Raw genomic sequence first — 14,924 nt, forward strand, 5'->3', positions numbered from 1 at the left:
TCCATGCAATATTCTGCAAGTATATATTGTTTATTCAACATTATTTGCTATGTGTTTGCAGCCAAACATTATTTTCATAATTGCACATGTGGACAGTGTTTTATTGTTTGTATTGTAAAATGCAGAAAACATGCGTTACTTACTGCGAGTGGGCTGGAATCTCCAGAAACCTGACCTACTTGGCCTGGAGGAAGGCCTCCACCTTTTTGTTTTTGTGGAAGTGTTGTTCATTTGGCAGTAATATTCCACAGAATAGCATAAAATGGATAGCTCACCACTGAGTTCCAAAGTATGTTTATTTTTCCATGGAATTGTGCAGGTGACGGGCCAACTTCAATGTTGCTTTAACATTCTGAATTCACATTTAGTGTGTTTGTGTTTTGATTCTACTCCCAAAATTCACAAATTCACAAATAATAGACATAAAATAAATCAATTTTTAAGTGCATTCTGTTGGTTTGAACCTTTCATCTTGTCTCTTGCCTAACATCTGACGTCCGACTTGATCATTGGATTAGCCTGTTTACTTTTGGAAAAGTGGGTGTACCTAATATTGTGAGCAAAGAGTATATTTGCAGTATCCACAGAGGCAGTGAAGGCATGCAGACAGTGGTCCCCTGCAGGCTTGTTGGCGTGGGGCCGCAGTTGGATTTACTGATAACATTAAAGCTTTCTGTGCTTCCTCTCAGCATCTTTGTGTTACGTTTTCTTTCACTCGTTATTCCTCTGCCTCTGCCCGTCTATGCCTTACTGTGGTCGCCTTGATTATAATGTGTGTCTGTAGCTGTAGGGCTTGGCATTCAAATTAAACTCATTTTGTCCCGTGGGTGCTGAACCATGAGTGCGAGCACCTTTGAGATTAGTGCACCCACTTGTTAACACTTGCGTAGGTGCACCTTTAATCTGTCTATAAAGAGTGAAGGATTTTATTTTTGGTGACGTGGAACATAAATTAGGGACCCTGCATGGCCTGAAATGTGAAATTTTGAAGCTTAATATAACTGATGAATAAATACATCTTCTACAATTTACTGCAATCCATAAAACAAAATCAATATTAAATTTGATATCTAATCTGATTTTGGGATACATCATCTTTTAATTAATATATATATATATATATATATATATATATATATATATATATATATATATATATATATATATATATAGATAGATAGATAGATAGATAGATAGATATAGATATATATATTATTATTATTTTTATTTATTTTTTAATACATTTTATTTACTTATCTGAAAGGTACATGCAAAAGCAAAGCATTATTTCGAAAGTTTTGAGAACTTGCAGTGCAATTTTTGTGACCTACAGCGTAAAACATTATAATAATTGCTTAAAATAAAATATACAGATGAATTAAGAATATTGCTAAACACATCTAAATACACCTCTAAATGATAGAATGTGCCATTTGAAGCACATGTTCTCAAGAGAGGATTCAAATATAAGACACAAGATGTAAAAGATCCATTATAGAAAAATAAGATATAGTTTTTATATAACGTGTAAATGACTTGCTTCATGTGTCTTTCCCACAATCTTTCTAATACTTTAATTTGTGATGCATTCTTAAGCTGCCTATCTGCGCGTTCCCAGTTTGTTTTGCTTTTATCGGCCAATGTCCCCTCTCCTTTAATAACAAATACAGGAAGTCACTGTCACTCATGTGTGCACCATTCGCTGGGACAAAAAGCATTGCACATTCTACCACATAAATGTAACACTTGTCACAGAGATCCTAAACATCTGCAGTGAAAAATATCACCTCATAAAATATGTGAGTGGTAGTTATGAGTGACAATGACAAAGCATTGGGTGAATTTTGGACATTCAAGTAAGGAAAGGTTATACGGTTTAAGGGAATAGGAAATAGTTTGTGAGTGCCTCGAAGCGTATGTGTGCCAAACTCCTGTATAAAGGGAATGTGTTGGTTCTTAGACAGTAATGTGGCATTTGCAAAATGACTGTACAATTATGGAGACGGTACACCACATGCACAGAAAGACTGAGAGCACCCGTATAACATGTCATTACACGCCCAGGCCGAGAGGGGAGGCAACGCGATTCAGCTTCACAATGTACATCATGCCAATATAAAGGGCCAGGGGTCTTATTTATAAAACTTTTCTTGGAATTCTGAGTTTAAGTATTTGGACAGACAAAACTCTAAACTTGCTCTATTCTTTTCTCTGGGTGCAGATCTGCTACTGCCTCATCTCAGAAAATGTAAGATTAATTCAAAGTTTACAGACGGAGCGATATGGCAAAAGATAAATAAATATGCAACTAAAATCTCATATTGAATAATTGCTATTTTATATTTTCTTTTTTAAAAATGGCTTTCAGTATTGATTACATAATTACACTGATTACATGATCACGAGAGATTCAATCAGTTCCATTTAACACAAAAATACCCCAATTTATTCTTCTCTATTCAAAATTTAAACTGTGCTCCAAAACAAATTAGCTGTTTAAAAAAATCCAACCATACAATTGACTGAATCTCGATCTCTCTTTTAATATTCTTTTAGCTCCCCTACCGTACTGCATCACCCCGTGTCAAGTTGTCTCGTGGTCCTCTGATCCTCAGCTGTTGAACTTTTGTGGTACTTACAAAACATACTGCAGTATCTACTTATGATTGAAATAGACAAATCTATTAGTTTTGTGTATATTTTGTGTATACTATACTGTAATTGGTCAATATTTCCTTGTCAATATTTCTACTACAGCGTCTCCAGAGCCTGTTGTCTATATTGTACTAAAACCATTCTTGCTAATGATTTTCAACCCAGTTCAAGTTCAGCCACTGAAGTATATTATAGTTTACCTCAACTGTGACTGCTGAGTGAATAAGTACAGAGATGTTTCTTCCTGCTTGTAAGTTGCAATCACCGTTTTGCTTTAATTACCACAGGAAATTTAGCATTTAGTCTTTTTGATCAGACAGAGGTGACTTCACTTTAAAATGAGCACAATTGCTCTCACTTGCATCAGCTTGAATCCTCTGCACATTTATGCAAGTGCACTGGTGTTTATTTTTTCTAGCCTCGTCAAGGGTGAGAAGGTTTGGATCCAAGATGGCGACGGAACAATTGGTTCATTGTTACATTTTAATTAACTTAACAGCAGTCAGTCAGTTTACATAAGTGACAGACATTGAAAAGACTCTGGGATGCCATTTTGTCACTATGGTTGTCTTGGGTTAAAGGGTCCACAGCACGCTATTCTCTCATCTGTGTTATTGTTATTGTTATGTGTTACATTTTTTCATTCACACCTGTTTAACACACAAACCTGTTTAACACCACAACCTGAAAACTACCACTATATGATATCATGAGGTGGAACAGAGCATTTTGAGCTTTGGACAGAGCTGTAGACAGATGTGTTACTCATACATGTGTGAATGAAACAAAATACAACTCCAGGTATGTTTTTGAGGAGGTAACAGCATTCTATCATGGCTTAAAGCTCACTAGAGTATTTTTTTGTATAACATAGGACCTCTAAACAATTCAATGGCTTTAGTTCCCATAGTATAAAAACAACTTCAACAAAAAAGCAGCCATTACTCCAGAGTGCACTTTCTTTTTTGCCTCTGTGATTCACGTCTAGTTACTTGTCTCATGTTGCTCTAATCAGCTTACCGGCCTTCCCAGAACAGTCTCTATATTGTACAAAGTTCCTTGGCTTTTCTGTCCCCTCAAACATCACTTTTTTCCCAAATGCCCCCACTGCTAACCCAAATAATTACTCCCACTCCTCTACATGTATCCCAGCCCAGGCCAGTCACGCATATACTCTCCAACACAATTACTGAATGTGATCCTACCCTGCGTGACACAATACGCTTTACATTGGGAGGCCATCTGTACATCTGTAGGGATCCATGTGAAAATATGTGAGTTTCACACAATAGTTACTGATGGGTGTTTATTTTGGCGAGCATCTGGTCATACAAGAGTGGTACAGGTTTATGTTTGACTTCCTGACAGGCTTCACATATTCCAACAATGGCTTTTTGGTCTAAATGAAAACAACTATACAGCTATAAGACGAATCAATGTAGACTTAATATTACATGTAGACCCATAATCCATAGAATTTAGTAAATGTTCCTGAACTAGTGTTTTATATCTGCTGGTGTAACTGTTGACAAGTCTTACTTTTACTAGGCCTATATAGAATCCATTGAAGAGTAAACATGAAGCCAGGAAGACTTTATTTTTCAAAGATGTAACAATGTGATGGGTTTTTTTTTATTATTATACTTTTTACCTCTAAACCTAACCTCTGCTAGTGACGAATATGTGTATTATATCATCTGGAGTGCACATGTACAATACTTTATAAAAACACTACTTTGACTTTAATGACATTGCAGTTAAAGATCCAATATTACTATCCTAGATTTTTGTTTCATTCAACTTTTGTTTGGAGAGTTTGGAAATTTCAGGGCTGAAATGATCCAAATAAGTCTAGTGAAGGTGTATGGAGTTTTTTAAAAAAGCTTTTCCTGTATTACCACATATGAAAAGGTGGAACAAAGTGTTTTCTGTTTGAGAGAAGAACTCAAGTTTTGTGTGTTAAACATGTGTGAATTAAACAAAAGAAAACAGAATCAACAAAATCAACATTATAACAGATCAGAAAACAATATGGGCCTTATAGTTTTTAATAGCCTTTACACTACTAATGTTTACCATTATATCCCATTTGTGGAACTAGGACCAGTCCTTTGGCATCAGTGAGGCAACTGAAAGCGTTTTGAGGGATTTTATCCACGTCAATCTGGTTGTTTTCAATGTGGACGGAGGCCAGGGTGGTTCCTGAGTTTCGAGGATGGCACACTCCCCACTTGTTCACCAGCCTAAGGAACATATAGAAAAGTAAGCTCCTAATTGCATGTTCCATTGCTTATGTTTAAAGGTAATTTTATTATGCAGTGTGTTGTAATAATAGTAACCATTTTTTAAACAAAAAGGCATCTGCAGAGCTAAATGCAAATGACTATCGGACTGACGTATACTTGTATTCTTGCTGCATTATAAAAAAATCTCTTATTAAAAGTGCACTGTGTAACTTTGCTGTTGGAGGGTACTCAACCTGCTTATCTCCATGCTGATGTAATTGCTTTATCTGAAATGTTTCAGAATATGGCATTAAGCCTTTCTATCAGCATGGAGATACCAGGTCAATTTATAGGTTAGATCTGTGAATAGGCAATCACAGTCAGATTGCCTGTTTTTCCTCTGTATTTTTTAGCAATAAAGCCACCTGTGACTGAATAAGTGTAAGGTAGATCTGTTTAATGTCATATTCATTTTTAAGCAGAGCAATGACATGTCCATAGAAAAAAGGTGATGGGCCCCCAAATAAAAAGTTACACAGTGCACTTTTAACTAACTCATTCACCTGATCTGGTTGTTATCCAGCCTGAGTACTCGCAGGTTCTTGAACTGCCTCACACTTCGGGGGATCTCCTTCAGACTGTTGTTGTCCAATAGCAGCTCACCAAGGGACCGGTATGTGCCCACAAACGAGTGACGCTCCACCCCCTGGTTCCCCAAAGCATTATGGGAAAGATGCAGCGAGGCCAGCCCGGGGCGCATGTGTCTGAAGGTGAAGGCGGGGATACTGATGATGTTGTTGTGGTGCAGGGTCACTTTAAGCAGTGAGCGGGGCAGACCAGCAGGTACGGAGGTGAACTTGTTAAAGGACAGGTCCAGGGACTCAAGGGAACTGAAAGCATACACAAATGACAGGTTAAAGGTGCACTATGAAACTTTTTCTAATCGATGGTTGTAACCCTTCTCCATGGGAATTTTTGTTTTGATTTAATGTTCTTCAGTATAGCATTAAACATATTTCTCACAGACTATAAACATATATAAATAGACTTCTACAGTATGATATCTCCATGGAGACAACAGGTAGTGCTACCAGGCCAGGTTACAGGTCAGATATGCGGTGAACCAACCTATATCACTGTTACAGCGCATGGTTTTCAAGGCATTTTTTAGCATTTAAAACATTTCAGTAAATGCATGATCATTTAAAGCCATAGTGTGGAACATGTCCAGCAAAGCAATAATATCTCCATGGAGAAAAGCAGGTGGTGCACCACAAGGAACACTGTTAATACAGCTAGGACCACTACTATTACTGCCATTACTAATATTTTACATTCATCTATGTCCAATTTCATATTGCATCTTTTCATCTGTACACATTTTTTACACATCTATGCATCCTGTCAAATGAATATGTTTAACTTTGAATTTGTTAAATGTGCTGGTAAATATATAAGGATAACTGTTCAAACTTGTTGTAATAATATTCTATATCTGCCTCTGTTTTATTATTTTGTCTTTGCTTTTTTTTTGCAGTCTTTCTTCCAGAGTGGTGCTGCTGGGAGTTCAGAGTGAAAGGCTAAACTGTGGGGAGAGCAGCAGGAGATGTGCCCGGGGCTGCACTGCACAAAGGCATGGAGGCCTCAATTGTGAGTGAAAGATACAGGTCCAAGGCTCAGAACTGAGTTACAACTATATAAAAAACAACAGCTGTTTTAAATTTGCTGCATGAAGTAAGGCAAACAAGGTCAAAATGTATTTTGGTGAAATGCCAATTCAATATATAGAATATTAGAAACCAGGGAGAGAAAACCAGAGCAGTTGCACTAATAGCAAAACAAAGACCATACTTAAAGCTACTTGCAGCTTGGATGAATTATGTAATAATGATTAAGGATAACTAGTGGAATCCAGGCATAATTTGGAAAAGAAAATGCAAGCAACAAAGGGGTTTTACCATAGGCCATAAAACATATTGTAAAAGACCTATAATAAACAAAAAGCTTGATATTTATGGCATAAATGCCTCCTCATACTGATATACCATGGGAATATGTGCTGTGAGCTCATCCAAATGTTAATATCCTATGGTCATGAGGCGTGTGAAGCTGCATTTTAATTTTGACCACAATATGCCATTTGTTTGTTACTCAGCCTGAGGATCACACCCACAGCCTGTTGTCATAAAGAAGTTTATAAAAGAGACATGTTTTTTTCTTTCTAATTGCAGACATCATTAATCAATTTAAGCTCTAGTCATCCTTATAGTTACATTATGGGCCAGTGCACAGTGGTGTGTCTGTCTCACACTCACTCAGATATTTCCATCTGTGCCAGAGTAAAGTGCCAACACAGCTCAGACTGCTGTCCCTGCACTGTGGAAATCCAACCAGAACCACAGGTAATACTGCCATAGGAGACCATGCCAATGGACTAGACAGGCTAAGACTGTAATGGAAATAAGAATATGATGAATGATTAATGAAGAAAAGAGCATTTGTCACCTCTTTAGGAGAGGCTATGAATACACAGTAGTAGTATAATCGTGGTTGGTTCTGCGGTCTTTTATAAAGTAATTGTGGGGAGATTTCCTCAGGTATATTTACAGCCTATGCAACTTTTCTGGTAAAGGGTCCACCACCTGCTTGTTTGCATGACAACATACATCATATATAAAATCCTCCAGCTAAGGTAATACTAAGCCTATTAACAAGATCTAGAGATGGGTACCCAAGCATGGCAGTGCAGTGCTCACTGCTCCTGAAGAGATGCCCCAGCGGCATTGAACGATGGGTCAAATGCAGAGGACAAATTTCCCTACTGGGACACTAAGGTGTACCTCAACCTTAAGTGTATTATCTGGAATGATCCAAACTACATACTTATTTGTTTCTATCAGGTGGTCTTATCAGGTGAAGTTACATGTGAGATCTATGAAGATACAACCCCAGTCACAATAAGAATGATTGTTTTTGATGGTATTTGTGAGCAATAATACACCAGTGATTACTTTAAATAAATTCAAGAGTTAAAAGTTTAATACCACACTGTGGAACATTCAATGCTAACAGGCCAGTAGCAGACTCTCTCATAGAAAAGTTACTAGTGTATCTTTAAATGACCTTAACCAGCGGCATGAAATTTACTGAAAGACTCTTAGCTCCTAGAAATGCACTTAGAAAGCCTCTCCTAGCTATAGCCAAAACAACTTCCAACCACTGTAAACCATACAATATGAATAATTAATTTTGAACATAAAAAAATCTCAGTTTTTATTTTTACATGGTGTGTCCTGAAAACCAAAACCTGATCAGGTTGTGACATAATATACATCCTTAGATCTCTGAACCTCCAGTCAGTCCCTTTGAGCCTGCAGCCAAAATCATTACGTTGTATAAATCTGACAGAGAAGGGAGAAAAAAAAAAAAATCCCGTTAAATTCTCTGGAGTAAGTGACAGGGCTGAATGAGGTTGAGCTGTAGTACATACAAAATACATACAAAATATATAAGACAATCATTTACACAGTTTTTACTCAACTATTGTTTCTTATTCTAATTTCTTCTATGTAGAAATAAACCTGTCATGACACCAGATTTTGAAGTGCGTTATATTGCTGAAGTAAACATAGACAATAAACTATAATATTGAAACCAAATCATGATCCACAAAAATTCCAAATTTACAATAGTGTTTAATGTTACTGAGCTGTATAAATAAACAGCAGATACCAGCGCTTAAGTAATTTTAGTTCACTTAAGTAATTTTAGTTCATAAGTCTACAGCTCAAATCTTATATTGCAGAAAGAATAACCAAAAATCTCCTACTGGTACAATAAATGAATACTGACCCTCAAAAGTTATTGTTCCATTCATAATATATTGAAGTAGATATACTAATTATCAGACAGACTTATGTAGAATTGAACCCACAATATGCTTGCATTAACTGAAGTACTTAAATGTAACTATTTGATTGGGACAAATAGAGATGTTGGAATGGGTTGTTAAGAACTGGGGATGGTTGGAAGTGTGTGGTTCCTTAAGTAGTCTAAGTATACGCCTGATAGAAGAATAACATTTATTATGGGGCTACTGAATAATGTGCACATGATACCTGCATTGAAATGGTGAACAGATGTGTTGGTTGTTGCATAACTCAGTGAAAATATATTCCCAGATGACACATATTAAGTGCTGCCTCTCAGCCAAAAGACTGACCATGTTGGAGCTTTAATTAGGCCCCAAATCCCCAGACACAGTGGGAGGCAACTGTAACATTGACTAAGTACTTGGCTCAACCCGACCGCACTGATTTGAACTCTACAGGCCCATTTTATCTGATGCACTTTATTTGTCAATTTGCCTGAAATAAAAGATTTTCTGTTAGATCTATTTTTCAGTAGCAATTGAAACTGCTGACTTTAAAAGGTGCATTGTGTAACTTTTCATCAAATTTTTTTCTCCATGGAGATAATATTGCTTTGTCTGGAAGGTGTCACAGTACAGTATTAAACCTTTCTTTCTTCATGAAGACAAAACTAGACATAGAAGTTACAGCTTAGATATATGGAGAGGCAACCCCATTAACAGATTGCATGTCTTTTTCTGTATTTTTGAGCTAGATAACCACTTGTAACTGAATAAATGTTAAGTAGAGCTGTTTAATACCATACTATGGAACATTTCAGGCAGAGAAATGACATATCCATAGAAACAAGTAGTTGACGGACCCACAACCAAAAAGCTACATAATGTCCCTTTAATGACTTTTATCTTGAGTTTAACAGCTTGAATGACTAAAGGAAAGACCAAGACACAAGTACACTTGAGTAATTTGAGGACAAGAATTGCCTTGGAAAACAAGGTTGGTGAAACGTTTATATATATTATAAAAGTGTATTAACTGTCTTTTTTTACTTAAAAAAGACAGAACACATTTAGGTATCACTATCTTTAGTCTGTATGAAAGTCTGTATAAAAATATTTGTTCACTTTTGGATGCACATGAACTAAACTGTAGAAGCAGTGCTCCCTTTTCATTTTTGTTCCCTTCTTTCCCACTGTGGTTCAAAATGGTGCCTGAGAAAAAGGGAAATCACACTGGAATTCACTATATTTAAACAAGGCACACTTTGACACACTCCCTCCCTCCTCACACCATCACTTTGTGTCTATGTGGTCTAGAGTAACAACATACTGTATCTATACATGAGTCATGACACTGGTATGTGAAATTCAGTCAGGCAGATGAAATGTCGTTTTTGCACTTGCTAAAGGAAAGTGAACTGTCCATAAGATGTCATGTTTAAAAGGAGGCTTATGTAAGACTGACAGTCAAAAAAATTAGACAAAGCTATCCCCTTGTGGTGGTGAAATGTAATTGTACATATATTAAATGAACCTAAACTAAAGAGCATACGAGTATTTTGAGTATTTCCCATCTTGGTCCTATTTATTGTTTGTTTATGTGCATTATATAATTTATGTCTTTATAAAGGTTAGACTGGGCTTTGTTTTTTAAAAAGTACCTCAATACGTCATGGCCATAATAAAATTGTGGCCTTATCAAAAATATGTGTAAGATTGCTGAAAGATGGTTTGCCATATAGGGAAAATATGAATTTCCACAATCAGATAAGTTTGTGGTCTCTGTTTAAGGTTGGATTCTTGGCTACCCCCTTGTGGTAATTCAATGAAGTGTAAGTGTATTACAGTCATACCGTGCATGCCTCCAAGTGTTGAGAGCAATGCCTCCCTGGTTCAGCAGGTTGTGGCTCATGTCCAACACTGTCAGATGGACACAGCCCCTCAGTGCCTCCTCTCTCATCTCTTCAATGAGATTTTCACTGATCTCCAACTCCTAAATAAAAAACAAAACTCACAGCTCTCATCTGCAAATTCTGAAAGACTTGTGTTTATGTTGCAGAGCTTTTTACCTGCAGAGTGGGAGGGAGGCCCAGGGGGAAGGATCTAAAGCGGTTATTGTCAAGCTGAAGATGAAGGAGGTTCACCAAAGGTTTAAAAGCCTGAGGTGAGACTGCGCCCTCATGAAGCAAGTTTTTCTCCATCTCCAGACTCACAAGGTTAGTCAGACCTAAAATTAGGATAACCTTTTAAGAATTAGATATATCAACAAATAATATTATTGTGTCTGGTGAAATAGAAGGGTCTTGTTGGTGGTCTGGTGCATGTGCCAAACAGCAATAACATGGCAACCCCAGAAAGTAATAGCCAAAAGAAAAGGTTATAGTATAAGTGTCTTTGATCTGTATATGTGTTTCAGTGGTGGAATGTAATGAAGTAAAAGTACTGTACTGAAGTTAAAAAAAAAAGGTATCTGTACTTTACTTAAGTACATTTTACAATGGATACTGTTTTACTTGATTACATTTGAGAGCAGGTATCTGTAATTTCTACCTCACTACATTTTTCAACAGATTTGAATAGTAAAAGTCATTTTTATCATTATTTGAGACATGCAGAAAACTTTTTACTCTTTCAGTACATTTTTAAACAGGTACCGTACTTTAATACTTTTACTTAAGTACGGTAGATTTTTCCACATGATACTTTTACTTGAGTACCGTATTTTTGGTTAGGTTATTGGTGTTCTGGTGCTTTTATTATTAAAACTGAGTACTTTTTCCACCACTGATGACTTTTCATTGAACTACAGAACTCGCCATTAACTAAAATATATCATGTGCCTATAGCATATTTCATAAGATAAAAGTAAGAGAACTTTTATTTCATAATTGCATACCTCTAAAACTGTAAGGGGTGATTTTCATGAGTCTGTTGTTGTTCATTGATAACATTTCCAAAGATGCTGGAAGTCCTGGTATTGTGGTGAGCAGGTTATCATCCAGGTTTAACATCTTTAGAAGAGTCAAATTCTGCCACATAGATTGAGATCCAGAGGAAAAATAACAGTTAGTTATAAAATAGACTTAATGCATACGTGTCTCTAAGTCCATAATTGGCATCCAGAGTTCACCAGAGCACACCAAAATGAGAAAATCTCTTCCACGTCATCCATCCTGTATTTTTAGTCACAGTGGTTTGTGTGTCAAGGAAAGCATTGCTTTTTTACTCTATTATTATAGCAACATGTGTAAGTGCAATGCGAATATTTTCAAGTTTTTATTTTTCCCATGAATGGTTATACAAATTTTGTAATTTTGATCTTGCTGTTAAAATGTGGCATGGCAGTCAATTGGTCACAGTGTGGTAGGGCAGCCTCACTGTGGCCAGTGGTAGTATATTTAGATAAGCTAATGCAGATCTAAACACTCGTAAATTACCAAAATGATATGGTGTAAGACTGTTTTTATTTTAATTAATGGAGTAGTATCTTATAAAATGTCCTTTAAAATCAGAGTCAGGGCAACACATCAACATCTAAATAAAATATATTCTGAATTACATCCATAGCCTCCAGAGGGCAGTGTTCTAAGGTTCATATACTGTTTGCATTTCTCTTACTCACAGAAAGGGGACGTTGACTCAATGCCTCATCCACTAAATCGTTTTTGCTCAGGTCCAGTGTCTCTAAGTTTGTCAGGCCAGAGAAGTCTTTTGGCAGTATGCTTTTGAGTCTATTACCTATGAAAAGACATGAAATGAAAAGACATATGAAAAGAAATGATAATGTATAAAACACAGGAACACTTATTTTATCTTTACACAGCACTAGAACCTTAAAAAATAAATGTGCACATCTCAAGAATCTCCAGGCTCCTCGTAGGTACACAATAGTACTAATCTCCAACCTGTCATGTCCATTTTGGTGATGTCCAGGCTCTTGATGTTTGGCAGCTGAATTAGGCCCAGGCCTCTGCAGCTGATCTCCCCATCAGCAGCAACACACTCTGTAGGCTGCAGGGGTGATCCCAAACTGCTGTGGGTCTCTGTTTGGTTATTGGGGACCTCTGTAGGTTCTTCCTCCTCCTCTTCCTCTTCTTCTTCTTCTTCCTCCTCCTCCTCCTCTTCTTCTTCTTCTTCTTCTTCTTCCTCCTCCTCCTTGGTAACACAGAAATACACACATGGCTAAATTAAAGTTCACTTATAGCAAACATATTTTATCATCAAAACAAAAACCTCTTCCTCCTCCTCATCGTCGTCATCATCATCATCATCATCGTCATCATCATCATCATCATCATCCTCTTCCTCCTCTTCCTCCTCTACCTTAGTTTTGCTCTTGTCCATAAGGCGTAGTTTTTCAGTGTACAGGTCTCTCAGTGCAGACATGAGTCCACTGGTGGCATTTTCAGTTTTACTTCTCCATCCCTTCAGAGGTTGTGTCAGGCCTAACTGCACAAAGCGAAAGAGCCACATAAAGCCACAAAAGTATTAACATCACATAGAGAAAATAAAAAGAAATGTTCTTTGCTGATGTTGGTGAGCATTCATACTATTCGATAGGCTGTAGATGCCACAGTCTCAACTTGCTTTCTGCCCCATGTGCCTCTCTTACTTCTGATGATCTCCTTGAAGTTTGGCCCCCATTGATGATTCTTTTGGTCCATTTCAAAGTCCTTGTCTTTATGTGATTCTTGTTGTAAAACAAAATTAGTTTGTTTAATAATGTCATTGTAAATGATTATTTCATGCACTGCTTTTCCCAAATGTATTATGAAATTTCTTGGTCAGTACAGAAAATCAGTTGTGAAACAAAACATACAGCAATACTATGCTTTTGCAGCATGTTACACTGCAGTTTATTTTGCTTAAATTGCTTAAATTAAAATTTGCTTAGATTAAAATAACATTAAATGTTATGTTACAGCATGTTACATTCTTTTCATATTCTTGATACAATGTTCACTATAATGAAGTAGAAACAATAAATCATTCTTACCTACTGTGTCATTTGTTTCCAAAACGTACGCAGCCAGAGCTCTTATTTTGCCCCTGTTTGAAAGAATTGGTGCTTTTTCCACTTTGTTTGACTCATGTGATCCTAGTACTCTTGTATCACCATCTGTCCAAATGTCAAAAGCTTGTCCTGTCAAAATCCAACAATTTACAGAAATGACAATAATCCACATAGTTTCCATCTGCAGAAAAATATATTTGTGCAGTTGTTTTAAAACTGTAAATCCCCAGCTTCTGAGATGCTGAGAAAAAGTAGGCTTGTGGTGCACCTGCCTCCGCTTCTGCGAGGTGAAAGTGCAGACAGGGCTAGACCTGAGAATGGAATAAGTAGGAGGCGGAGAAGTAAAAAAATAAACTCTCACGTTGGTAATAAAAGGCCTTACTAGGCTGTGTCTGCCTGCTCCCTGTGATTCCTCCATATTTTCCCATCCTTTCATAACAGACTGCTCACCCTGCACTGGGATGTGTGCAAAACAACTTGTTTATTGAAATTAATATATTTTTACAGATAGTATTACTGAAGAGATGCCTGGCTGGCATACTATTTTTGAAATATTGAATTTACAATTTCTTTGCTACAACAACCACTTGGTTGTGCACCAAAAATGCATATCAATAGATACAATACCTTTATGTAATGGCAATGTTAGTTCCAAAAGTTTTTCTAAGTTTTTTAAATTTGTAATTGCATATACATACACACACACACACAAGTATTTTTGTATTACATGTGGGTGATTAATACAATGAGTGATGTGGTGTTAGTTTTAAGAAAGTGCCTGTCATGTGGTTGATAAATGCTGATATCATTCAATTACAAGGTTGGTACAAAGTTCAGACCAGTGTCCAGCATGTCTGGCCACAGTCCAGTGACATCTATGTATGAAGTTAAATACAAGCACTCAAAACATGAGGGTGTCTGGACACACAATCAGCCTCACACATACAAAGTGCATACACATGTAGTCTAAAAGAACTGTACAAGTGCCAAACAGAACAGGTGCCCCAGGCCAATGTGGCGACGGCTGGGATTTTCACTTACTGGTGAAATCTGCCAACAGCTCCTTTATTTGTTTTGTAACCACACAAACACACGCTAGATCTGTCAAATCTGTCATATGTAAGGTTCCAGGCAACATCGACAAAGATACTGAAACAGT

At 36.9% G+C, this 14,924-nt stretch overlaps 1 protein-coding gene across 1 annotated transcript; it reads right to left on the reverse strand.

Moving 5' to 3' along the window:
* Nucleotides 1-2,040: 2,040 nt before the first annotated feature.
* On the reverse strand, nucleotides 2,041-14,919 carry si:dkey-32e6.6 (extracellular matrix protein 2). Its single transcript, XM_055165840.1, has 10 exons — nucleotides 13,748-14,919; nucleotides 13,302-13,441; nucleotides 12,985-13,200; nucleotides 12,657-12,906; nucleotides 12,374-12,489; nucleotides 11,648-11,780; nucleotides 10,821-10,978; nucleotides 10,605-10,744; nucleotides 5,444-5,770; nucleotides 2,041-4,898 (listed from the first exon to the last, which is right to left on the reverse strand). The coding sequence occupies exons 1-10, from the start codon at nucleotides 14,199-14,201 to the stop codon at nucleotides 4,721-4,723; spliced, it is 2,112 nt and encodes a 703-aa protein (XP_055021815.1). The 5' UTR covers nucleotides 14,202-14,919; the 3' UTR covers nucleotides 2,041-4,720.
* Between the last annotated feature and the right edge of the window lie 5 nt (nucleotides 14,920-14,924).

The sequence above is a fragment of the Boleophthalmus pectinirostris genome, unplaced genomic scaffold, assembly GCF_026225935.1.
Source record: "Boleophthalmus pectinirostris isolate CB_2022bp ecotype Guang Dong unplaced genomic scaffold, ASM2622593v1 HiC_scaffold_8, whole genome shotgun sequence".
NCBI classification, from domain to species: domain Eukaryota; kingdom Metazoa; phylum Chordata; class Actinopteri; order Gobiiformes; family Gobiidae; genus Boleophthalmus; species Boleophthalmus pectinirostris.

Bases quoted from the DNA above. Each gene is read 5' to 3' on its own strand.
- si:dkey-32e6.6 (XM_055165840.1), bottom strand. From the start codon at position 14,201: ATGAAAGGATGGGAAAATATGGAGGAATCACAGGGAGCAGGCAGACAC. The intron at 12,490-12,656 runs GTTGGAGATTAG...GTCTTTTCATAG, and splicing joins CACCAAAATGGACATGACAG to GTAATAGACTCAAAAGCATA. The intron at 5,771-10,604 runs GTATGACTGTAA...GTATGCTTTCAG, and splicing joins AACACTTGGAGGCATGCACG to TTCCCTTGAGTCCCTGGACC.